The 26,000-nt window shown below is 41.8% G+C and overlaps 1 protein-coding gene across 4 annotated transcripts in view; it reads left to right on the top strand.

Moving 5' to 3' along the window:
• The window catches only part of Wasf3 (WASP family member 3), a 96,720-nt gene that overhangs the window by 47,753 nt on the left and 22,967 nt on the right, over positions 1-26,000 (top strand). For all 4 annotated transcript variants that reach the window (XM_051205178.1, XM_051205174.1, XM_051205177.1 and 1 more), the window contains exon 3: positions 18,407-18,549. In XM_051205178.1, coding sequence (XP_051061135.1) covers positions 18,417-18,549 — 133 coding nt within the window. In that variant the 5' untranslated portion in view covers positions 18,407-18,416. The remainder of the gene's footprint in view (positions 1-18,406; positions 18,550-26,000) is intronic.

Genomic DNA, 26,000 nt, shown 5'->3' with positions numbered 1-26,000 from the left:
GACCATTCACAGCAAATGAGAGTTAAGTTGAGAGGGGCTTTCAAAGAGAGGGGAGAAGAGAAAAATGGGAGCTCTGCATTGGAAGTCAAGGACATCTCGGTTCTCAAGCTGATAGACCACACTGCAGACAGCAGAGGTGACCATTTAGCACAATGCAGTACCTTGGTTAGTGTGACCTTTGCTGTCCCTCTGCCCCCTCAGATTGCATTTCTGAGGTATAACAGAGGATATGCTCAGGCAGCATGACTGCAGAGGATCACATGACTAATGGGAGCTCAGGGGGACAAGCCCTTCCTTGCTTTGACTGTGGGAAGGTAGAGCTAGTGCTGGCTGTTTCCGGGGAGATAGCAGGAGACACTTGAGTCCACTCAAGCTACTATATAACACAGAAGCAAATAGATCCAGGTTGAGTCCTGGCCCTGTGAAATAAAAAGGGCGCCCATAGGTAGAAAGGCATTGTGGACTCAGTCAGCATCATGTCACTCACTGAATGTGGCCACAAGGATGCTGCTGGGATTGCTTGTCTTCCAAGGTGAATTACAAGTTCATGTAATTAGAAAGCCAACATCTGCAGCATGTGCAGACTTAGTTCAGTGTGAAAATGTAGCCTGTGCCACCCAATTTAGCTCTGCCACATGCTCCACTCTTAATTGCCTGGCATGCAGCAATCAGACTAAAGGTCACCAGCCCATCAGGCATAGAAAAGACAGGATCATTAGCCCTGCCATCTCTTCAAGTGGATGGAGCCTTAGGTCTCTTGTATAAAGCACAGATAGAGATGCCTTATTCCTGCCTCGTCTTTTTTTAACCCTGTTTGACTGCTGTATCGAAGGCATTAAGCAATGGGTTGAAAGTATGGAGAGAGTGGGCACACCATCTTCTTCTGATCTTGGTAGAGAGGTTTTGGTGTTTTCTTCATTTGCTACAATGCTGGCCAAGGTTTTCATGTGTACTTTTGTTTCATGGGTTCTTTGTTTCTTTGGGGTTTTTTAATCATGAAGGAACTCTTCGGCACAAAAACACAACTCTCACCTCATAAAGGGGTTAAGGGGCAGTTCATTCTAGAATGAAATATGAGTGACCAATTGCCCCAGAACAGAAAGCTTCATTCCTAGGAACTGATGTAGATGAGGCTGGGCACTAGGCAGAACAGCAGTCTTCAGGCTGATAACGCCATTAGGAAAAAAACTGTAATTACCGGATCATATCAAAATTTACTGGCCAATGTCATCCAGATTTGATTTTTTTTTTTTGGTCTGTATTTTTTATGACATATAACAGGTCCCAGGCATAATCTAAAGTTAAAATAATCAAAAACACTGGACGCTAGCAAAGCAAATGAGGGAAACAGATCATTTAAACAACCAAAATTTACAATTTTGAAACTACTTGATTGATTGCCTGTTTCTTCCTGTACTGACAGTTACTTGTAGCCTGTGAACTTATTTTATTGTTGGAGTATTTGAAAAATACCTACTGCCTCTTAATTTTAGTTGGTCTTTCGGCCGGCTTGATCTTACAGCTACAGCCATGTGGAAGACCCTACCCTAGTTCCCAGAAAACTTTATTAAGACTTAGTGCTACCAACATTAATATTGCTTTGCCATCTAGGAGTAGACGAAAAATACTAAATATTATAAGCAAATTTTAAAAATCTAACTAAAAACTTAAGAAACATAAGAAAAAATATTTAGTGTTGGGTACTACATTGCTAATATAGTTGAACATGGGTATTATCTAGTATTCTGAGTCCTTGCGGATGTGCTCTGGCATGAAGGGGACATATGTTTGAAGGAGCAAGCTAAAAGTTTGTCCCCTGAGGTTTTATATATAGGGGAACTACCAGGGCAGAACCCTTTCCTTGTAAACAGCCTATAGACTTTAATGGGATGCCTCACCCTCAATTGATGAAATCATCTGGCTTTCTTTACCCTTTTGGAAAGACCGTGTAACTCATTCAGAATCTTTAGTGGTCATAATTTAAAGCCTCACACTTCTGGAGACATTGTGCAGGGTTCCACTGGACCAGTTCGTGGGAACCACTGCCTCAGACAGGCACTTTTTATTGACTTCATATTCAGCTTCTCTTGCCTTGTGGGACATAGTCCTGTGTGTGTGTGGGGTGGGGTTAATTTGCAGAACAGATTTTTTTATGCCTTCATCATGACATCCTTAAGAAACCCAGGCTTGGCTTGTCTGGTGACCTTCAAACTGAGACTACTTCTTTCTGCATAGAAAATGGTCACGCTGGCCAGGCATTGGTGGCACACACCTTTAATCCCAGCACTCGGGAGACAGAGACAGGCAGATCTCTGTGATTTTGAGGCCAACCTAGTCTACAGAGCTAGTTCCAGGACAGGCTCCAAAACACTACAGAGAAACCTTGTCTAAAAAAAAAAAATAAAATAAAATAAACGAATAAATAAATAAGAAAGTGGGCACACTGGTTACTGCGCATAGCAGCTCCTTTGGGTTGTCCTGTCTCTCTTCACCGTTCCCACAGCAGCTGGAATCACTTTCTAACCAGCACCTATGTGCTGAGGTGACCCATGTGTTCAGCTGGCCATGTCTGCAGTTCCAGCAGAGACTGAAATGTCTGGCCTCAATACTCACAGGGTTCCTTTTTGTTCTTGGGTTCAGCTCTGACTTAAGCATCCCTACCTCATGTGCTGTTGCTGGCTCAAATTACTAACTTGGCTGACGGAACTCCACTAATTCTGGGAATCCCTTGGTGTTGTGTGGGCTCTACCAAGACCTGGTGACACACCAAAACCTTTGTACAAATGGTCTTCTCTGAAGTGATGGCAGAGTCCCTGGGCATGCAGTCAGCTCTGCCCCTCCTTTCTATCATGGACACTTCTATGTCATCTGGGGTCTGCTGGGTAATGCAGACTAAGCAGATGGGCTACCTGTCACAGCCCACGCAAACCATAGAGCTGTGATTTCAACCCAGTGTGAGGGCCAGGTCTGTTGTCTCCCAAGCCCAAGCTAACATGTGTTAACTAACTGCCCCTCCTCATGTTGGGGCATAAACAGTACAACAGTTTGCCTTTTATCTAGGAGGGTGTCTTAGTTATGGTTTTTATTGCTGTGAAAAGACACTGTGACCACAGCAACTCTTATAAAGGAAAACATTTAGTTGGAGCTGGCTTACAGTTTCAGAGGTTCAGTCCATTATCATCATGGTGGGAAACAAATCCCCAGTGCCCCCTTTTGCTTTCTTTCACCATTCTTGGGGTCAATTGTTAGTTTTTGTCTGAGAAATGGAGGCCAAGAGATGATTAAGGAAGTCCCCCTCTGTGAAAAGAGATGGGGCAGGACACTGAGGAAGCCAGAATACCAACAAAGCACAGGCCAGCCCTGCGGGGACAGAGCATCCTCCCTGGCCTGCCATCCTCCTGGCAGAGGTCAGGGGACCTTGGCTTTGCTGTGCCTTTGCTGGTTACTCAGATGTTGCATTCCAGTTTCTCTCTGCAGACTTTGTCCATCTGACTCATTCAGTGACATCTGTCTGTCTCCTCCACTAAAGAGTGCAGTTACTCCAAGCTGGGCACCATGATCTCACTTCCAGATTCCTAGGGATCTGAGATCTAGTTCATGGATCTGGGATCTAGGTTATCTCTTTCTCAGTAGAGATCATTTCCCCCCCAAAAGTGGGACAAACCAACTGTACCTCTAACATGGTTCCTAACCAAACCCCTGATAACCCACAAAAATGTCACTGGCAACCTTTGTTTCACACGTAGCAGACAGACAGACAGACAGACTTGAAAACATGGTGTGATACATCCTGGTTCTTCCAAGAAAGAGAGACTCATGCTGACTCTTCTGTGGGCAACAGGTGGATTAGTCAACTGTGTTTGTCTTTGTCATTGCAAAGCGTTCTCAGAAGTAATGGCCAACCAATGTTCATTTTCCTTTCGAGTTGTTGTGGTTTGGTTAATTTGAGACTGAATTAGTGTCAGATAAAATAAAGGCAACCTGGGAAAAGCGTGCAAGGACTTTGCACTGGCCCAGAAAGCATTGCTTATAGTGGATTGAAAGGCTATTTTGCTAAAATTGCATGCAGGGGTATCAGCCCTGCATGTGTTGTCAGTGTCTATGTGTGTGGGGGAGCTTCAGAGAGAGGCAGGGGTAAGGAACAAAGGTGAGAAAGCAGTCAAGGCTGAAATTCTAGAACAGTAGCAGCAGAGGAGGCAAACGATGATGCATTGTTTGCTGGGTAAGCAAACAATGGTTGCACTGAGGGCTGTTTGTGGCATCGGAGTGAGCAGAATTCATAGAGTTGGCTCAACTTGGAGAAAAGGCACCCACGGCTTCCCTGTGATAGGCTCAGAAGGCAGCCACAGTTCCCTGTGATAGGCTCAGACATTCTTGCAGGCTGTAGGAGTGACTTTAAGTGGAGAAATTTAAGAAGAGGAGGTGTCAAGTTGCTGCATCTTCTCCATCCTCAGACATCCTTGTGAGTGAAGACTTGAGATGCAGGGATACCAGCCATTGAAACAATTATTGGTACAAGTACAGTTCCCAACAGGACAGGGTTGGCTATGCCAAATGGAAAGCACCTGATCCATTAGGAGGGGAGGGTGAAGGGACCCTGAGCAAGACCTTCGCCATAGTTTCTGTAGGAAAGCGTTTCTGAGGTAGGGAAGACTGAGAATTTGCTAGCTTGAGTGATTTCATGGTCATTGGGTTATGGGTGTTGTCTGTAGCTATCTTGACAGGTAGCCCAGAATGGATTAGGGAAGGTGGACAGTGGTCCAGGGAAGGGATATAGCAAAGGAGGTAGTGGGTGTGAGCTTCTGGCTTGGGAGAGTTAGTCTTTTAAGAGCACACTGATGCTGCTTTTAGAGATTGACAGCTCTCAGAGGGGTGGGCCAAAAAGCCCAGAAAAAGCCCACATTCCAGTGGGACTGTGAGGTGCTAAGCTTTTCTCATTTGTGCCCTAACCTTATTAGTCTCAGGTTAGCCTTTACACCTATCTCCAAAGGATGCCATGCCCCACCCTGCACTACACATAATTAGCCAGTAGCCCTCTTGGATACAGGAAGATAGATGTTTTACTGTTTGGCAGGGTGGAATGGGGAGGTACAAGGCAGTGATTTGTGTAGATGTATGTGTGAGACTTGTGCGTGTGTGTGTGTGTGTGTGTGTGTGTGTGTGTGTGTGTGTGTATCAGCCCAAGCTATCTGCCTGATTGGCAGAAAAGACAGGCATGTACATTTAACCCCCAACCTGGGAGGTGTCGAATAGCTCTGGAGAAAATGGAACTCAGATCTCCCATTTTAGAGAAGTTGTAGACTTGTAAGTGAGGCACCAGTGATACGTGTGTGATTAGGGTTCAGTGTATTTGATCAATTGTACATCCAAATAGATGTGAGTGATGACTTTCTGTCCTGAAGTTTTCTATGCCAACCATGTTTCTGGGCAGGTCCAAGGTTGAAACATTGTCATTGAATTCTGAACAGATGCAGAAGAGAATATTATGTCCAACTGGTGCCACACTTTGTGGAGTATAAAGTACTCAGAAGGCAGTGAGTGCTTAGGCAGTCTCACGAGCTGGCACTGGGAGCTACAATGCAGGTCCTGTCTGGCATCTGCTTCATAGTCTCCCTGGCTTTCTCTTCAGAGACCCTGGCCATCCCCTCTGCCTTTATTGCTCTGACCTGTTTTTTAATGCCTTGACAGGTTCATAAATGCGGATGCTGAACTTTGGCCATTTTCACTTCTGTCTCACCACCTCCCTGAACTGCGGAGATCCTCCTTTCCAACATGGCCTTTGGGACTTGGGCCTGTGTGTGTGTGTGCACGCGCACGAGTGCATGTGTGTGCATATGTGTGTCCCATTGAGGTTAATTAAGATTGCTTGCATGAGTATCCATGAAGGGTTATTCACTGAAACATGGACAACTTATCAGGCTACACCATTACAATCAATGTCACCATTTCACCCCAACACCCATTAACTGCCCCAGTCCCTCTGTGAGCAATGGATCCTCATCGGTTCCTCCTCCGTGCATAATCAATTGGCGACCAGCCCAGTCCTGTGCAGGCTTTTTGCAAGTAACACAGCTGCTGTAAGTGCGGTGGCAACACCATGACCAGAGCACTGTTTTACAGCACTCCTCCACCTCTGATGCTTAGATTCTTCCTGCCCCTCCTTCCATGGTGTCCCCCACCCTTGGAGTGAGTTGTGTGTCTCTGCATTCGCCACCACTTGTGAAAAGAGCCCCTCTGAGGACGGCTAAGAGCAGAGCCAGTCTGTGGATGGAAAGGGCCTCACATCTGAATAGAAAGAAAGTTAACCACTCCCATAAAAGTCATGCTGCCATTGTGTCAGCAAGTGTATCTTGAAGGGCATTATTGTTACCGGTCGAGTCCACAGCTGGGTAGAACCATTGGTGACCTGCCAGCAACTATCTAGTACCTTTTGGCACCATGAGAGCTAGCCGTCAGGGAAGAAACTTGCAGCCACAAATGGTACTGAGAGCTGTAGGGTTGCAGCTTTTGTGAACAGTTGCCCAGGCTAGGATGGGCATTTCTACTCCTATGAGTAACACTAGTCTACTCATGGGTTCACCACACTGGACTGGACTGGTATCCTTTGGTCTGTCTGCTGCCCTAATCTGGAGTGAGCAGATGTTCGTTTCCATCTTCTGGGATCAGTGTCACAACACAAAGCATACTAATGGTTTCTCTTCTTTTTTATTTCCTTATAAAGAACCCTAGTTTTGTAGCTCATTGTGACATGTTACCACCACATTTTAAATGATTCTCCCACAAGGAAACATTAATCATAGTAAATCTTGTATTTACTCAGAGACTTTACTATCTGGAATTTCATATTTTAGCATACCCACATTGAACATGACCCTCTTCAATGATATTTTTGCAAATAATGCTGTGAATTTTTGTTTGTTTTTCAAGACAGTGTCTGTCTGTGTAGCCCTGGCCATTCTGGAACTCATTTTATAGACCAGGCTGGTTTCAAACTCAGAGAGCCACCTGCCTATGCCTTCTGAGTACTGGGATTAAAGGCGTGTGTCACCACTGCCTGGCTAATGCTGTGAATTTTCTTAGGTCTGTCTTCAGTCAGCAAACTCTTCTCATTACAATGAGAATAATTAAAATGATAACTGTCACTATATAAAAACAATTATAACCAGTCAGTCTCCTGCGAGATTAATGTGTGTGTCATGGAGGCACACACAGCCCCAGGTCCCCTTGGGGAAATGTCATTGTCCCTACTTTTTAGAGAGGCATCTGAGGTACAGATGGGTGAAGTGATGTGCCCTAGGTACATGCCTGAGTGGATGAGGTAGTTTTGGTTTGAAATGTCATGAGTATGCTCAGTAGACAGAGGCAAAAACAGCAAATAACAAGCTCTGATTCAACAGAACTTTTCTTTCATACTTCAAGGCTTGCATTCCTCCTCCTTCTCTTTCTCCTCCTCTTTTTCTTCCTCCTTCTCATCTCTATTGTGGGCCTGTTGGAAGTCATGAATTCCTTAGGTTTAGATTCATCAGTCCTTACAAGTTTTCATAACCCAAAGAAAGCCCTGTGCTTTATCGCCGTCACAGTGGGCATGTGAACCCTCTGATTTGGCCACTGTCCTGCTTCTCTGCTAAGTCTCCCCTAGAAGAAGGGCATTCCCTCACTGTCCCATCCTTGGCACCTTGCGTCTCTTGGGAACCTGGCAGGTGATCAGTAAGTTACTATTTTGGAGTCAGTAGACCTGAGCTCACGAAGAGAGGAACAAGAGAAGTAAGAGTTGGTCCATGCTTATGACTTCCTGGTTTCCCTCCATGCAGCATGCCATTCAGTCAATGTACTAGTTGACATTAAGTTTTGCTTCGGATAACAGAAAACTCCACTACATGGGCTTAAATGTGGGTTATTGATTTCCCTCATGCCATAGGATTCCCAGGTCAGTGTGTAGTGGCTGATTTAATTGCTGTCAAGAGTCATCTAGGTACTGGCTTCTCTTCCTGGAAGTTGGGCAATAGAAGAAGCTTCTGAAGTTGAAAATTCATCCCGGTAGTCATATTTTCTAGTGTTGCATAAGGAGCAATGTATAAGATTCATAAACCTCTTTCAATAAGTGTGGCGTTCTAATTGCATTTATAATGTGTGTGTGGAGGGGGGTGGCTAGAGGCATGGCTCAGTAGCTAAGAGTACTACTGGCTGCTTTTCCAGAGGACTGAGTTCAATTCTCACACCCATATGATAGCTCACAACTGTCTGTAACACCAGCACCAGTGCCTCTGGGGGGTACTGCACATACATGGTGCATCTACAGACGTGTAGGCTCTCATACTAGTACACATGAAATAAAACATTTGAAAAATCTTTTAAAAACCAAAGAATCCCATCTCCCTTTGTGGAAGCAGTTCTTTGTTTAACAACATTAATATTTGTGGGGAGCAGGTGGGAAGGAGTCCTATTAGAGAGCTCTTTCCTGCTGTGACTGGCTTTTATTGAAATCTGAGACACAGAAGGCTGGTTGAATGTTGTATGCCCAGGGAACAATTGACAAGTGTTACCACAGGGTGAACTGGCTGTCATTTCAGTAGGGAGAAACCTTCCCTACTGAAATCTATAGATTTTTTTTTTAGAGTTTTCTGTTCCTACATTCCTAGGGAGAAATGTTCTGGTCTTGGGGAGGGAGTTTTCAGACCAGTGGTGCTCCAGTCAGTTAACAAACCTCTGTGTTTCTCATCCCTGAACCTGTGCCTAGCATCATACTGAGCCGGGCACAAGAGGGGACCCCAGCAAGGGAAGAAGGATTTCTAATGTGTTTTTTAAAAGCCACTTTTCTAATTTCCCTACTATCTGGTGCCTCTGACTCCTGATCGATTAGTAGTAGTAGGTGCAGGGAATTTTCTAGAGTCAGGGTGGATTTACTTCATGTTTACAGTATAGGCGTAGCCTTTTCTGCAGTCTTGTGGCCACTACCCACAGTATTTGTTCAGTATTTGTCAGCTTTTCTTCAGTGTGTTATATACAGTACCTGAGTTAGTCATCTCAAGAAGGTAGGCTAATTTGACTCACAGTTCAATGGTTCCATGCTATAGTTGGTTGTCCTGTTGCATTGGGCCTTTGCTCAGGTAATGTGTGGTGGAGGCAATAGTGGGACAAACTGTTTACCTCATTGCTAAGAACCCAAAGGGGGAAGTGACTAAAGTCTGCCAGCCTCCTTCGGGGGCATTTCTGAACTGCATTTCTTACTGTTCGCACCCTTCCTTCATTGCATGGTCTCAGGTACCAGGATTGTTACACTTGCGTCTTTGGAGGACATTGAAACCCAACAGTTGGTGTGTTTGTGTGTGTTCATGTGTGTATTGTTTTTCAAAATGGCATCCTTTATAATTGACTTCAAGTTAAAATGACTCAAAAATATGCAACAGTAGAATGTGTAAGTTAATTGTAGCATAGGCATGACTGATGTATACCAACAAATGTTGAACAGCAAGGAAATAATATGTAGTGTGTTTTCATGAATAGTCACAGATATTTCAGATAGTCCATAGAAGTATTAAAAATCCATAATCCATAAAAATTAATGCTATGGTATTGCGGTAAATAAGGATCAGGATAAACAAATAGGCTGAATAGATGTTTATTCAGGGAGAAATAACTTACAACCTAGACAGATGAACACCAGGAAATTCAACCCGATCCTCTCCTGTCCGAGTCACGCCAGAAAGAGAGCGCCTTCCTGGCCCCCTCCGACCTCCTTTCTCAGGTCACCTCCGCCCATAGCTCCACCCCCCAATGGGCGTGGTCAGTGCTACAGAAGGACTACCTCACTACAATTCCCCTTTTAGTCTAAAGAAAAGATTTAGGCTTAATACAAAACTATATACAAAACAGTGAATAATAACAAGTGTGCTCTAAGAAAAGGAAAATCGAGAACAAAATGACCTACATATCTAGTCCTAGGGTGAGGGCATAATGGAGTTTACAATAGAGTTGTCCTAAGCTGGAAAACGTAAGTCTAGTACCTAATATATCTAACTAGGAAGAGAGAATAATAGTTGTGATAGTTTAATCTTCAACCTCATCAAGACCTGAGAAGGAAAATAACAATACTAGAGTAGACAGGAAATGCGGATGGACAACTTCCAAAACGGTGCAGCAAGGACAGAAACAGCAAGCCACCTGAACAGTCACCCTAGGTCTCACAGCGACGTTGGTACACCCAGATTTGGCTAAGGCCAAGAGAACTTGACAGACCACAACAACAGCAGGGAAATAGAATGGCTGTCTTACCCTGACTTGGCAAGGTCAAGCAGTCTTCTATATTTGTCTCCTGCAAGCACATAGGACTGCATGTCCAAATCAGTGGTCAAGGTGGGGGCAATTCTATGCCCAACAGGCCATTAGCTGAGGCGAGATTGAACTCCAGCAGGAGCAACAACAGTGTCCAACATATTTTCGGGAAAATGCACGGTGCTGTCAGGAGCAACAGTGTCTCATGTCAATGGAGTACTAATATTAAAACATTTAAATGCCATGTTCTGCATGTCTATGAAGGATTGAAGATTAAGCATCTATATCTGACTAATCTCATAGGTACAGGAAATGTGAGTGAAGATAATCTGTAATACTCGGGAACTTAGCTAAAAAGACTGATTAAAACTTTCCTGAGTAAAGCAGGAACAAATACTTAAACAATATAACTATTTACATATACCTACATGTAAATCCCTTAATAGAGGTAGAGTATAAGTGTCAAGACAAGAGGTAGAACTATAAAGGGCAGCAAGATAAATATCCCAAATTGTATCAATATACAAAATGTCTTGAACACAAGAAAAGTATACATACATAGAATATGGTCAAAAATAATGTGCATAAATATTATAAGTGGAAACATTTAACACAATATAACAAAATATAAACTTAATTTTACATAGCTTACCACATAGGAATACATAACAATGTAAGCTGTAAAATACTATCTCATTCATACTCAAATTCTCAAGGAAATAGGCTAATCTACTTTTATCCCATCTAAACCATACCTTTACCCACCATTCCCTATTCCTGTCTAAAAGATAAACCCGAGTGTAAGCATCACCCAATCCCAAATAACTAAAACCAACCCAAAGACGATGACTATTATCCCAAATTTCCAAGGGTAGGGAAAGGGGGCGTAGTCATATTAAGATTACTTCCTGCTGAAATGGGACGATGATTGCTCCAATGGATCCTGTAGGAAGAAAATTTTTAGCAACCAAATTTTTCAACAGAACTGGCTGTGACATATGTAGTTAGTCAATGTGTGGCAGAAAATTCTTGACTGTAGTTCTATTTGAAACTGGCCAGGGTGTAATAAAAAGGTGCACCATTACAGCTAGCTAGTCATGAGTTGTCTCAAGCAAAACAGTCTCAAACCGGTTTTAGGGTGATGTTTGTAGTTCCGATGCATCAGGTTGAGTCAAGTGGAAATGATGATGTGGGGCCCCATCTTCTTTCCGGAAAGTTCAAAGACTGCTGTTAGGAATCGTTATTATTCCTTGTGGAAAAGTTACACATCAATATTAAAGTAAAATTTTCAAGTTTTAAGGTATGCATTAGGGAAAGACAACAATAAGCATTAAAAGTATGTGAGAAAATTAGGATTTCAGAGAGAAAATTGCATAAGATATGAGTCCCCAGATTTTGTTTCTTCTGCCTTACACCAATTGGCTTCTTGATTTAAGGCAGAAACCATGAATTTAATCTTAACAACATGCTTGAATTTAGAGAAGGAAAGCCAAATCCAACTCCAAAGCCAGCATTGGTTTACAAAATTTGGGACTTCAGGAATACTAGATAATAGAGAGAAATAGATTTCTATATAGAAATAGTTTACTACAATTAAATATTTTTTTTTTTTTTTTTTTTTTTTTTACCATATATCAGATTCTGCTTCCTTAAGTGATTGTTTTTGAAGAGCTGTCTTCTCTTCTGTAGGCACCTACATGTTCAGTGTCTTTTGGCTGTTTGATGATAGGTTTTCTCTGTTTTCCTGTAAAAACAAGAACAGAACACTTCCCCTACCTTTGAGAGGCCTCCGCACACCTCATAGGACCTAGTTTGTTGGATGACTTGTCATTTCTCTTCATTAAGGTGCTTCTCTTGTTCAACTCGGATCTTGATTAACTTAGATGGTATCCATAGTTTTTCTTCTCCTGTAGATACAAATGCAAAACCCCTACCCCAACGTAACACATATCCTGCTTTCCATTCTGAGGTCAGTACATCCTTGAAATACACTGGCTGATTTAGTTCAGAAGTTTTTTCTATTGTCCAGTGTCTTTCTGCAGCTGTTTTTCCTTTTTCATCAGCATTAAGAAAGTTTAATGTTAATAAAGCATTATGTAATCTGTGTTTGGGTGTTTTGGTTCCTCCTGCCTGTTTATGGAGCATTTCTTTTAAAGTACGATTGGATCTCTCAACCACTGCTTGTCCTGTAGGATTGTGTGGTATACCAGTTATGTGCTTTATCTTGTAATACTCAAAAAACTGTTTCAATTTGTTGGAGACATATGCTGGAGCATTGTCAGTTTTTATTTGTGCAGGTATGCCCATAATGGCCATTACCTCTAAAAGGTGCGTTATAACAGAATCAGCCTTTTCAGAGCTCAGAGCAGTAGCCCACTGAAACCCTGAAAATGTATCTATAGTGTGATGTACATATTTTAATTTTCCAAATTCTGTAAAATGAAACACATCCATTTGCCATATTTCATTCCTATTTATACCTTTAGGGTTACTGCCTGGTGGTAAAGGAGTTTGGTTATAGAATGAGCAAGTAGGACATTTCCTTACTATTTCCTTGGCTTGTTCCCAAGTGATAGAAAAATCCTTTTTTAAACCTTTGCTGTTCACGTGGTGTTTCTTATGAAACTCTGAGGCTTCTAGCACACTTCCTATCAATAAACGATCAATTTCATCATTGCCTTGTGCTAGAGGACCTGGCAGACCCGTATGGGATCTGATGTGTGTTATATATATAGGATGAGTCCTCTTTCTGATAGTATCTTGTAACTGTATAAACAATGAAGTTAATTCTGTATTGTCAGGAATAAATTCTGCAGTCTCAATGTGTAAAACGACTCTCTCTGCATATTGAGAGTCAGTAACTATATTGAGGGGTTCTTTAAAATCCATAAGTACCATGAGAATGGCATACAATTCTGCCTTTTGTACAGAATTGTAAGGGCTTTGAACCACTTTACTAATATTTCCTGATTTATATCCTGCCTTACCTGATTTATTTGCATCAGTGTAGAATGTATGAACTCCAGAAATAGGTGTTTTTCTTACAATGCGTGGAAGAATCCAAATCGTTTTCTTTATGAATTTGATTCTCTCAGTTTTGGGATAGTTGTTGCTAATTGTTCCCAAAAAGTTACTGCAAGCTCTCTGCCAATATTCGTTATCTTTCCATAAGGAAGAAATTTCCTCATTAGTTAAAGGTACTATAATTTCTGCTGGGTCCCTTCCTATTAGCTGACGAAGTCTTAATTTACCTTTTATAATCAAGTCAGAGATCTTTTCTATATATGTTTTCAGTTTTTTATTCTGTTTATGTGGTAGGAATATCCATTCTAATATGATATCTTCTCTCTGCATCAAAATCCCTGAAGGATATTCTCTAGATGGTAATATAACCAGAATACAGTCTAGGTTTGGATCCACACGGTCCACATGTGCTTCTAGTATCCTCTTTTCTACCCATTATAATTCCTTCTCAGCTTCAGCTGATAGTATTTGTGGACTATTCAAGTCCTTATCTCCTTTTAGGGCCATTTTCAAGTTTTTCAAATCATGCCCTTCTACTCCAATTATGGTTTGCAGTTGAGAAATCTCTCCTAGTAATTTTTGAAGATCATTAAGAGTCTGGTAGCGATCTCTTCTGATCTGTACTTTTTGTGGTCTAATTTTCTGTAGACCTATTTTATATCCTAAGTAGTTGATAGACTCTCCTTTTTGTATTTTTTTAGGTGCAATTTGTAATCCCCAGCGAGGTAAAACTTTTTTTACTTTTTCAAACATTTTTTCTAATATTTCTCCTTTAGAGTCAGCTAACAATATATCATCCATGTAATGATAGATTATGGATTGTGGAAACTGTTTACGAATTATTTCTAACGGTTTTTGTACGAAATATTGGCACAGGGTGGGGCTATTTAGCATTCCCTGTGGCAAAACCTTTCATTGATATCTCTTCACCGGTTGAGAATTGTTATAATTAGGTACCGTGAAGGCAAATTTCTCTTTGTCTTGTTCTTGTAAAGGTATAGTGAAGAAGCAATCCTTTAAATCAATAACTATAATAGGCCATTCTTTGGGTATCAAAGAAGGCAAGGGCATTCCAGGCTGTAGAGAGCCCATTGGCTGGATAACTTTATTGATGGCTCTCAGGTCTGTAAGCATTCTCCATTTACCAGATTTCTTTTTGATCACAAATACAGGAGAATTCCAAGGGCTGGTTGATTCCTCAATATGTCCAGCATTTAGCTGTTCCTGAACCAGGCTTTCTAAAGCTTCTAACTTCTCAGAGGTCATAGGCCATTGTCCTACCCAGACAGGTTCCTCTGTTAGCCATTTTAAAGGTAGGGCTTTTGGTTCCTCTGTTTGTTCAGCATTTGTATTTTGTTTTTGTACTGCCTGGATATTTGGTCTCTGTCTTGTATAGTACTTAACAGTATTCTTTCCACAATCATGAGGTCGTCTATGGTTCCTATCTAATACAGGAGGAATGTTAATCTGTGTATTCCATTGCTGTAATAGATCACGACCCCATAAATTTATCACTACATCAGCCACATATGGTCTCAACCTCCCTCTCTGTCCTTCTGGTCCTATACAGTCAATCCATCTCGTGCTTTGTTTTACCTGAGCCAGGGTTCCAATCCCTAAGAATTGAACATTTACCTCATGCAGGGGCCATCTTTGAGGCCAAGATTTATTAGATATGATAGTTACATCAGCTCCAGTGTCCACCAGACCCTCAAACAGTCTATTATTCATCTTAACTATCAATCTAGGCCTATGACTATTTATAGCAGTTTGCCAAAATATACGTTTTTCATTTCCTTCTGTCATGTTTGATTCAACTTCCGTCACTAGTTCGTCATCCAGAGCAGTATGAGTTTTTATAATAGGCACAGAATTTTCTAATTGTCCTGTGGGAGATTGTCTTCCACTGTGACTGGGAATGTTCGAACCACCTGTGACGTGGGGGCCTTCGAGAGGCCCCCCAAGGAGTTTCCCGATGGTAAAGGGTTTCCTTGCTTGTCTCTGGTCGATCTACAATCATTTGTCCAGTGTCTGCCTTTGCCACACCTTCTACATAACCCAGGAGGCTGAGGCCTTCTGTTTGATTCATTCCTGGGGGTGTTACTTCTAGGGAAGCTTTGCCTACAATTTCTTTTTAGATGTCCTATCTTACCACAGTTATAACATCTGACATTATGATATCTTTTCAAACCTTTGGGGATGGCTTCTCCTACCCAAGCTTCTAAGTCACCATAGTAAGGAACTCTGTTATCTTGATATCTTCTCTGACCTTTAGATATGGCTTCTCCTATCCATGCTTCAGTCTTGTTGTCATTATACTCAATGTTGCCTGTATATAGGACCCATTCATCCAAGGGTGCTGATCGCATTTTTAAAGGCCAAAGCACCTGTTTGCATTGAGGATTCGCATTCGTATAAGCTAAAGATTCTATGAGTATTCGCCTAGCATCTATGTCTGGTATCTCTAATTGTACTGCCCTAGATAATCTTTCTAGAAAGATACTAAAACGTTCTCTAGGTCCTTGCTTTATCTTGGTATAGGGTTCTATCCTCTCTCCTAATTCATGAACCTTATCCCAAGCATTCAAAGCTGCTGTATTGCATAGAGACAAGATGTGTTCATCATAGGCAGCTTGGGTTTCTGGGTCAGCATAGAGACCCTCACCAAGAATTTTATCTTGGGGAGCTTTATACCCTTTCTTTAAGCCCTGAAGTTCAAGAGCTTTTGCTTCCTCTCTCCATAAAGCCCTCCATTCTATTTGAGAGGCGCTTTCAAGGACAGCTGATATTAATTGATCCCAATCCTTAGGGGTTACCTTGTTATTCCATGTCCATGATTCTACTAATTGCTTCACATAAGGTGAATGCATGCCATAAGAGACTACTGCTTCCTTTATACCTTTTAAATCTTTCATACGTATTGGTAACACAAGACGAAACGCGTGCAAGCCGGGCGGGTGCCGCCGGGCGGGTGCCGCCGGGTGGGTGCCGCCAGGCGGGTGCCGCCGAGAGGCTCTGCGCGAATGCAAAGTCCCGTGCGGAAATGGGCAAAAAATGTTAAGCGGTAAGTGCCTTCTCAGGTCTGCTTTAGCGGCAAAGATCTCCTTTGCAGTAAGGAAGAGGCAAATGTCCCAAAGCTGTGGTGAGTCCACCTGGTTAAACCCTGCCCGTTGGGGAAGGTGGGGGAGGGGGGCGGCTTCTGCCGCCTGGGGGCAAAACCCAGGTAAATCCCGCTTCTGACACCAGATATTGCGGTAAATAAGGATCAGGATAAACAAATAGGCTGAATAGATGTTTATTCAGGGAGAAATAACTTACAACCTAGACAGATGAACACCAGGAAATTCAACCCGATCCTCTCCTGTCCGAGTCACGCCAGAAAGAGAGCGCCTTCCTGGCCCCCTCCGACCTCCTTTCTCAGGTCACCTCCGCCCATAGCTCCACCCCCCAATGGGCGTGGTCAGTGCTACAGAAGGACTACCTCACTACACTATGGAGTCTTTAGTTTGTAAGAAATATGTTTTAAATTAAAATAGAATTCTATTGTTTCCCCCTTTCTTTTCTCCAGCCCCTCCCAGTTGCCCTCCCTCAAACTCCTTTCACGCCTCCCACTTTCAAGTTGATAGCCTTGTTTTATTTGATTATATGAGTGTGTGTATGCGTGTATATGCACAAATTTTACACACACACACACACACACACACACATGTATATATATGTACAACCTACTGAGTCCACTTTTATTGGTGGTGCATATATGATTTCAAGGCTGGCCACTCTGCATCAGACAATCAATAAGGGGCTCGTCCTTAGGATAGGCTAATTCTCATTCTCCCAGAAGTCACCAGTTGCCTGTAGTTTGTTGTCTAGAGTAGGACTCTACAATGTCCCCCACTTCAGTCCATTGATGTTGCCATTGTTCCAGCCTCGTTTATGCAACTGTTTCAAGAAGAGACTGGTTCATAGCAGACTTCCTGGTGTTCTGCTTCTTGCAATACTTCTTCCTGGATGTCTTCTGTGCATATCCATTGAGCTGAACTCCTCACAATCTGTTACCTGTACACTATATCTGGTTGTGGTTTTCTGTGATGGTCTCCAGTCACTGTAGAGAGAGTCATCTTTGATGAGGCATAGTAGTTACACCTACCTATGATATAAAGATGAAATTTAGAATGTAGTTAGGGCTCATGCTGTTCTAGTAGTGGCTGTTGTGGATTCTTTTCTAAGGTCCAAGACCTCACTAGCCCCTGGAAGGTGGCTAGGTTTTTCTCCTATTACAAAGAAACAGAAATGAAATACACCAACTCTGATAGATATTACAAATATTATGTTGAAAAAGTCACAAGACTTGGTATGACTCCAGTTATACCAAACTCAGCCAAAAACTAAACCATATGATTAGAAGCTTCATGCATAAGTGGTAAACTCTCCAGATGCTCAGGGTCTTTATGAGAAAGGAGCTGTGACCAGGAAGGAACATTCAGAGACATTCCTGGATGCCAGCAATCCCTACTTCTCCACCCAGGGATAATTACACAAGCATATCAAAGCATCTTTAAACATTGTAAGAGATGTAGAATGCCTTTTTTCATATTTTGCTTTAACTAATACTAATGGATTTTGTTTGTTTGCTTTTGTTTTGTTTTTGAGATGAGGTCTCTCTGTGTAGCCCTGGCTGTTCTGGAACTTGATTTGTAGACCATGCTGGCCTCCGACTCAGAGACGCACCTGCTTGTGCCTCCTTCATGCTAGCATTAAAAGCATGCACCACCATGCTTAGTTGTAATTTATTTTTCTTGCCTTTTTCCTTTTCTGTCTGCTGTAATTTCAATGGAGAGGGAGTGAAGGAATGATTCATGGTCTCAGGTTCTTACATGTACCTGGAACTCGAGCATATTCTTCTATTAAAATGGAATTTTAAAAATATCTGAAATCTATGAAATTGTAAGGTAATTCGATATGTACTGCCTAGCCAGTTCTTTCACAAAGGGATGAAAAGCTAATTAAAATTCCTGGCCAGTATTTCATTCCCCCCAAAAATTAAAACCCCAGATTTGTTTAAATGAGACTGATTTTTCTTAAGAACATATGTATCTTTTTGATTTCTTAGATTGTCAGCCATGCCTTTAGTGAAGAGGAGCATCGAACCCCGGCACCTGTGCCGCGGTGCTCTGCCGGAAGGAATCACCAGTGAGCTTGAATGTGTAACCAATAGCACCCTCGCAGCAATCATCCGCCAGCTAAGCAGTCTGAGTAAGTCCCCGCTTTCTCCTCTGGTTATTGGTGTGTTTTACTGACTTCACACAATCCAGTGGGTTTTGACTCAAGGGTGGCAGCTGTGAGGAAAAGAATCCTCCTTCATCACAATGCCTGTGTCTGCCCTAAACTCCCGAAGCCTGCCTCTACATTTAAAGCTGCCATGATGAAAGTACAAGCTTGCTCATCGTTAGAGGACGAGATGTGTAGACTTCGCACCGTGTTAATTTTAATACCTTTTAAGATGAACTTGATTGTGGATTAAACTTTTTTCTTTAGCAAACTATCTTATTAAATTTGACAGGACCTAGTTTTTTTTTTTACCTGTTAGGTTGAAAAGTTAGCATCGCAGTGTAATAGTATGCTGTTGGTATTCAACAGATATTTGCCCAGTTCCAAATAGAAAATAAGCAGGTAAGCTAAGTATTACATACATATTACATATGTTAAATACATATGTAGTTGATTAATAGTGGATACACCTTAAGGAAGGGAAGATTCCATCATTTTATCAGTGAAGATTAATATTAAATACCCAAGGGGTATTCTTTTGGAGACTCAGATATGCGTGAAAAGCCTTTTTTCTTCAAAGCTTTCTGAAATTGTACTATTTTTTCCTACTTTGACTTTTCAATTCTGACCTTTTTTTCTCACTTCGTCTCCACTCCTTTTTAGTGGTGACAGATTTTCACACTTAAAATTTGTAGGAACTGGTAATAGCTGGAAAGTCTCCATGAAATTCTACATTCTGGTATCCTTAAGCACAGAAGGTAGGGTTGTGTGTGTGTGTGTGTGTGTGTGTGTGTGTGTGTGTGTGTGAGAGAGAGAGAGAGAGAGAGAGAGAGAGAGAGAGAGAGAGACATAAACATACACAGAGATCAAGTGCTTTAATGTATTTGTTTTGGAAAAGAACAATTACAGGTAACTATTTCTTCATAAGAATATTTGGTACTGATGTTTTTAAGGAGATTTGTAAATTAAAGATTTCCTCATGAATCTAAGCTAATTAAAATTAACTTTGAGGTAGTGGTTATTCAGAGAATACATTCATTTATATAATTGCAAAAAAAAATTCCTTGCAACTTACTAATAGACAAATGTTTCTATTTGCTTTTGTATATTTTTTGCAAGTTCACTTTCTTGTTTATAGCTAGACTGTCCTCTGCTAACATAAAGTTGAAGTAACAGAAACTGACCTAAAGTTAAAATTTAATAACAAGGCTGCCGCTTGAACTGTGGTGTTCAGCAGGATGTTATGTTAATCAGGTTTATTCTGCCTCTTTGCACACAGTTCCATGTAACTGGCTTTCAGCTCTTGTGATATGCACTCCCCAAACCCCCTCCAGATGTAGCCATGTTCCTGGGCTTGAAACCTGTAGCTGTGTTAGTTACACACAAGGGAACATTCAGAAAGCAGCTGGACTTAGGCTAAGGGTATTTCCTGGGCCCAGGAAATCACAGAGTGTGGGATTCCTTTAAATGTGGGTAGGGACAATAGAAAAAAATGGTATCAGAGTGTTTCCTATCAGAACGACTTAGCAAGTACTGCTGCCTTTGGAGGTGGTAGATAGATAGCCCTTAAAAGCTAAAGGCAGGGGAATGGTTCACCTGAGAGCTTCCAAAAGAACATACATAGCCTTACTAATGTCTTGACTTTAATATAATACATACTAAGTTCATTCTAGATGTCAGTCCTCCAGGTAGAGAATAGTGAGTGTAATTCATTGTGAATCCTAAACCCACAATAGGAACCCATCTGTTACTCTGCTGTGGATTTTGTTGTATTGCACATGGTCATACACAGACTTGGCACTGCTGTAACCATTGCTCATCTATGGCCTCGTGACTGGACCAGCAATGGGTACCTGCCTCTCAAGGATATAAGATTGCAGGAAGCATCCCATAGGTATTCATTGCAACATGGAACAGAGATGCCAACCAACAAGTACAGACCTGTGTGTCTGCATTTAAAAGACAATCTGGGGCAATCAATTCATTTTAGGAAGTTTGAATTAAGAAATGGGACATGCTGTTAAAATGTCATCCCACAATAAGGCGCCATGATGACCGTCTGGGAAACTCAAGTTGTAGAGGAGGCAGATCTGAGAAGAAAGGAGCAGTCAGTGGAGTCTGTATCTCTTGATAGGTCCATAACTCCCTAAACAGCACCACCAACAGGGGACCAGGTGAGCAAATAGCTGAGCCTGTGGGGACATCCCTCATTCAGGCCAGCACACTTACAGCACATTTCAACCTTGTCCTTTACCTTGTCCTCTGCAATTCATTCTGTTTGGTTACCTTGAGTGCACCCCCCCCACTGTGCTTCAGTTTTTGGGGAGTCTTTTATTGATGACTGAGTTCCAAGTGTGTATATGAGCAGGGTGGGGGGCTGCTCACCTCATGTACTCACCAGCAACTTTCTGACTGTTAGGGTGGGCAAGATTACAGGCCAAGTAGAACCGAGCAGCCTGACATTGGTTGCTGAGGCAATGGCTGAGATGGCTCCCCCTTGGGTTCCCCCCCTCGGCATTTATGACCAATCTCACCTCACTGCCCCCATCTCTGCTTTCTGCACTGGCCCTCTATCTTTCTACCCAGGGAGTGGCCCACCATGAGAAAATGGGCTACCCAGCACTAGGATCAGAATTTACAGTGTAATTTAGATCAGTATTGCCTTGGTCTCAGTGGGCTCCAACCCCACTGTACCATCACTGGGCTGAACAAAATGGCACAGGATTGTAACCTCAACACTGGGAAGTGGAGGCAGGAGGATCAGGGGTTCAGCGTCATCCTTGAATACACAGAGAGCTCCAGGCCAGCCTGACTCCATGAGACCCTGTCTTTTATGGTCTTTTCTAATTCATTATCATCAGAAGGTGTTTCTGTTTTTCTCAGTGTTAGGGCTCTGGCCCAGGTCCTTGTGCACTATAGAGCATGAGTCTGTTCAAGTAACCAACCAAGCTGTACCCATCCCTCCAACTTCCCAGGATGTATAACAGAGTCTTAGGAATGCATGAATTTTAGAAAGTCTTTTTAGAAAGCCTTTTTTTTTTTTTGATAAATATTCCATTCTTTATGATGAAGCCAAAGCAGAGTCTTTTAAAAACCTTCTTGGGTCCCTGGATTGTTCAGGCCATCTAGATGAGAAAGGGTACTTTTCTGTCTAAAAACTCCTCCTCCCGTCTACCTTCAAATCCAACTCCTCTCCCTCCCTGCATCACACCCAATCCCTCTCCCTTAATCACATCCTACTCCCTCCCTCCATACATCACACCAACCCCTTTGCTGGCATCCACTACCAACACTTTCAGGTGCAGGTCCAGGTGAGTGATGTTCAGCATCTGGCTTTCCTACAGGTGTGAGAGAAAGGTTGACATCAGGCTATCATGGTCAGTCAGGGGGAGGGTTTTAGTGAGAGCTAAAGGGCTTGCCTTAACCTTACAGTGGCCATCCCTCTCTTGAGAGCAGAGGCTTGCATGGGGGCCCACCATTTTCTTGTGTTCTAGAATAGCCAAAGATACTAGAAGTTACCGAATGGTGGTTGTCTGTCACTCACCTGGTCATTTTGATTCTAAGTTTATTGGAAGCCCAAGATAGTGAGGATTGATGATACAATCCAAAGTCTGAAGAGATGCTGTATTCTGCATGCCTTTGGGGTATCAGCACATTCCTTCAACAGCCTAATTGAACAGCAGCTTTCAAGGATTTTTGCAGCATTTTTTTTTAAGTGAGGTTGTTAGGAAACCTTTACAATGAGAGGATATTGGCTGCTGCTAAGGATAGGGACAATCATAGACAAGAGTGAAGACACTTGTAACTTGAACAGTGTTTGTTTGAAAGACAAAGGCCCACAAGCCTTCAGAGTTTATCCAGTAACATTTACAAAATATTCATTATGAATTTTCCGATTATGTTGGAATGATTCCAGCTTCTAATATAAGAGACTGAAGGAGTGGGTGAGGGAGAAAAGCCACACTGACACAGCTTTGGCTAACTCTGTGTGCCTTGGTGTCCAGCTGAGGAGCGTCGAGCCATTTCCTTCAGATAATGACAGTCAGTTCTGCTCACCAATTAACATGAAACTAAGACTGCTTCTCCACCATTTTGCTTGATTAATAATCTCAAGCTCTTGCCCATTTCAGCCAGCTGCTCAATTAAAATTGCAGTAGCTTGCAATCAGCTCCTTGCTGGTATTATAGTATAATGTTTGTATAAGTTAAAACTTTATTAAAGCTAGAAACTTCTAAGAAAGATGGTTTTTAAACAGTGGAAAGATGAGCCACTGAATAGAAGAAATATGTTTTGTACACAGATCTGATAAGGGATATCAAAAGAATTTAAAAACTCAATATAAGAGAACAAATACTGGGGGATGGAGAGATGGCTCAGTCATAAGAGCACTGACCGCTCTGACAGGACCTGGCCTTAGTCCCCAGCATCCACATGGCTGCCACAACCATCTGTAACTCCAGTTCCAGGGGAATCTGATGCCCTTTCCTGGCCTCTACAAGCACTGCATGCATGTGGTGCACATACATACATGAAGGCACACATTCATACACATAAAGTAAAAATAAATCTTTTTTAAAAAGTGTATAAATAATAGTACACCTTCACCAAGGGAAAATGAGCTAATAAATGCACACAAAGAAGATACTCAATGTTACGTATACTCTTTCCCACCAGCTGCCTTGGTCCCGTTGCTGTTTCAGCCCCCAAATAACACACAAGACACTATATTAATTATAAAGTTGTTGACCAATGACTAGGGCTTCTTATTGACTAGCTTTGTCTTAATTATTAACCAATATCTACCCATCTATGTATTTCACGAGGCTGTGGCTTACCCAGATACCAGCATGATGTTAACTTCTCCAGCATCCTACATCTCGACTTTCTCTGCCTACACTTCCCAGAATCCTCATCATCTCCTAGTTCCACCTATCTTGCTGTCCTATTGGCCACAGTGCTTTATTCATCAACCAATAAGAGAAACATATGTACAGAAGAAGACAGCCCCATCAACTCCACACCCTCTGAATGTGATTTCAATATTATTTTCCTTTTAAAGAAAGAGGAACATCTGGAGTCTATGCCAGCTGCGACAGGAGTCCTTACACATAGCAGTGACTGTTACTGAGTTTCTCTCTGTTCCTGTGATAATAAGTGTTCCCCTTCCCCCCTTTAGAATGTTCCCATGATGTCACAAAGAAAGGAATTAGAACTTCAGTGTATCCTGTGCACACACACATGCACACACACACACACACAAACACACACACTTTGTAGTATCAATTATATGTAAAAATATAGCACAAAGTACTCAATATACAACATTGCATCAATCACATGAAATCACTGATGATGCTTTGTGTATGTTTTTATAAGATTGACATCTCAGGATACAAAATAGCCCATCCTCACCATGTAATAATTCTGTGGGTTCTTCTAAGGCATGTTTTTAATATATGAGGGTTATTATATGTATAGGATTGTTTAACCATTTTTCACTATTAGAATACGTGAGTCCTCTTTGCTGGAGGACATTATTATAAATTTATTTTACAAAATATAACAGATCTTTGGGTGTTTTGGAAAAAATATTCTGCTATCTTAATAGCCATTAACTTACTCCTTTTTTTTCATTAACTTATTCTTAATGAGAGATAGTATCTGCAGATGGCTTTTCCCTAATCATTATAGTCCTCTTAAGAGAGAGATTACCAAGTTAAAATAGTGAGGCTAAAATACATATAATTTAAGGGTAAATACATGGACTTAAAGAAAGTCATGGGAAGAAAATATTTCAATTGCAATATGTAGGAAAACTGGTTTGAGTAACATCAGACAGAGGAGACTAGGAAAGAGATGGAGGGTGCTTCACAGAGATAAAAAGGGCCAGTAACATGGACCAGTCTTCAGTGCATGCATCTAGGGGAAACACTTCTAGGTATAAACAAGAACTTTATGAACAGGACTCCAGCAGTACAGGAAATTGCACCAAAAATTAACAAATGGGATTTCATATCATTAAAAAGCATCTCCACAGCCAAGGCAATCCCTCAGCAGATCAAAAGCCCGAGGAATGAAAGAGATTCTGTGGCAGCTACACTTCAGACAGAGCCTCACATCTTGATTATGTAGAGAAGGGGAGTTACAAACGGCTTCGAGCTGCCGTATGGACACTGGGAACTGAACTCAGGATCTCTGCAAGAACAGCCAGTGTATATCTCCAGCCCATATAAAAATGTTTTCTTTTTAAAAGGATATGCATTGTTGTAATTACCAGGTAGCATTCATCAGATGGCACATCTGCTAGAATATAGCAAATCTGTCTGAAGAGATTAATATATAGAGGGTGTGATGATAATGAGATGATAATTATCTTTAAGATAATTTTCAAATATTGGAAAATCTAGCAGTTTTAAAGTAATCCCTGGTCAAAGAAAACCTCAAGATGGGAATTAGAAATACATTCATAGTGATAATGAACACACAATCTTTGTGGGATTTCCTTATAGAAACCCGTGGTAAATTGCTCAGCGATGCTGCTGTAATTTCTTCATTAATTAGCTTTGTGGGTTTTTTGTTTTTTTTTTTTACACTTGCTGCTTCATGTCTTCTCTTTCCACCTCACATAAACAATGAAACGAACATCATGTTTCTATCACTTATAAAAGAGAACTGCATTCACCTCTGAATGCATAAAATCAGTCCAGTGTTTTCATGCATCTGTTGGGTCCAATTCTGCCCACAAGCTCCTGTTCAGTTCTCTGGTTCTTCAATGAGAGAGTGCTCCCATATATCTTGATCATCCTCTCCCTGTTTGCTGATTCTCTTCACAGCAAGGTTCCTTCCACAGCCTCCACTCCCCTCCTTGTCTCCTGTTCCCACTCGGGTTTTCTCCACCCAGTCTGCATCAATCTTTGTAATCCAAGTGGCGATGCCCTCTGTCTCGCCGACATTACTTGATGTTATTGACATTTGTTCATGGATAGCTTTTGGTCTACACCCGGTTTCTGGAACACCTCACTGTGATGTTTCTCTTGGATGGTCTCATCTTCCTTTTCTCTGTGTTTGGACAAATGCTCTAGGTAAGCTGCTCTGCCAGTATTTATGCTGTGACTTCCATTCCAGGTTTACATCTACAGTTCTGACCTCCCCACTAGATTTCAAATTCATTTATACAACTGTTCACCTGATACCTTCACTCAGTGTCTCTCATAAGCACATCGGACTCAATATGCCCGAGACACAATGTATAATTTCTACCTTTCTTTCTCCTTTTTTCTTGTACCAAATGTCCACTCCATAACAAACATGTCTGGTTGCCTTGAGGATAGATAATTAATTTGCACATCCACTCACTTCCCTGCTGCTAGTATCCCCAATCCAATCATCACTGCCTTTTCTCTGGTGGACAGGAGCCTCCTATCATCTCTCCTTGC

The sequence above is a fragment of the Phodopus roborovskii genome, unplaced genomic scaffold (genome assembly GCF_943737965.1).
Source record: "Phodopus roborovskii unplaced genomic scaffold, PHOROB, whole genome shotgun sequence".
In the NCBI taxonomy this organism is placed as follows: Eukaryota; Metazoa; Chordata; class Mammalia; order Rodentia; family Cricetidae; genus Phodopus; species Phodopus roborovskii.
Note: the sequence above shows the minus strand (reverse complement) of the source record. Positions and strands in the feature narration are given on the sequence as shown.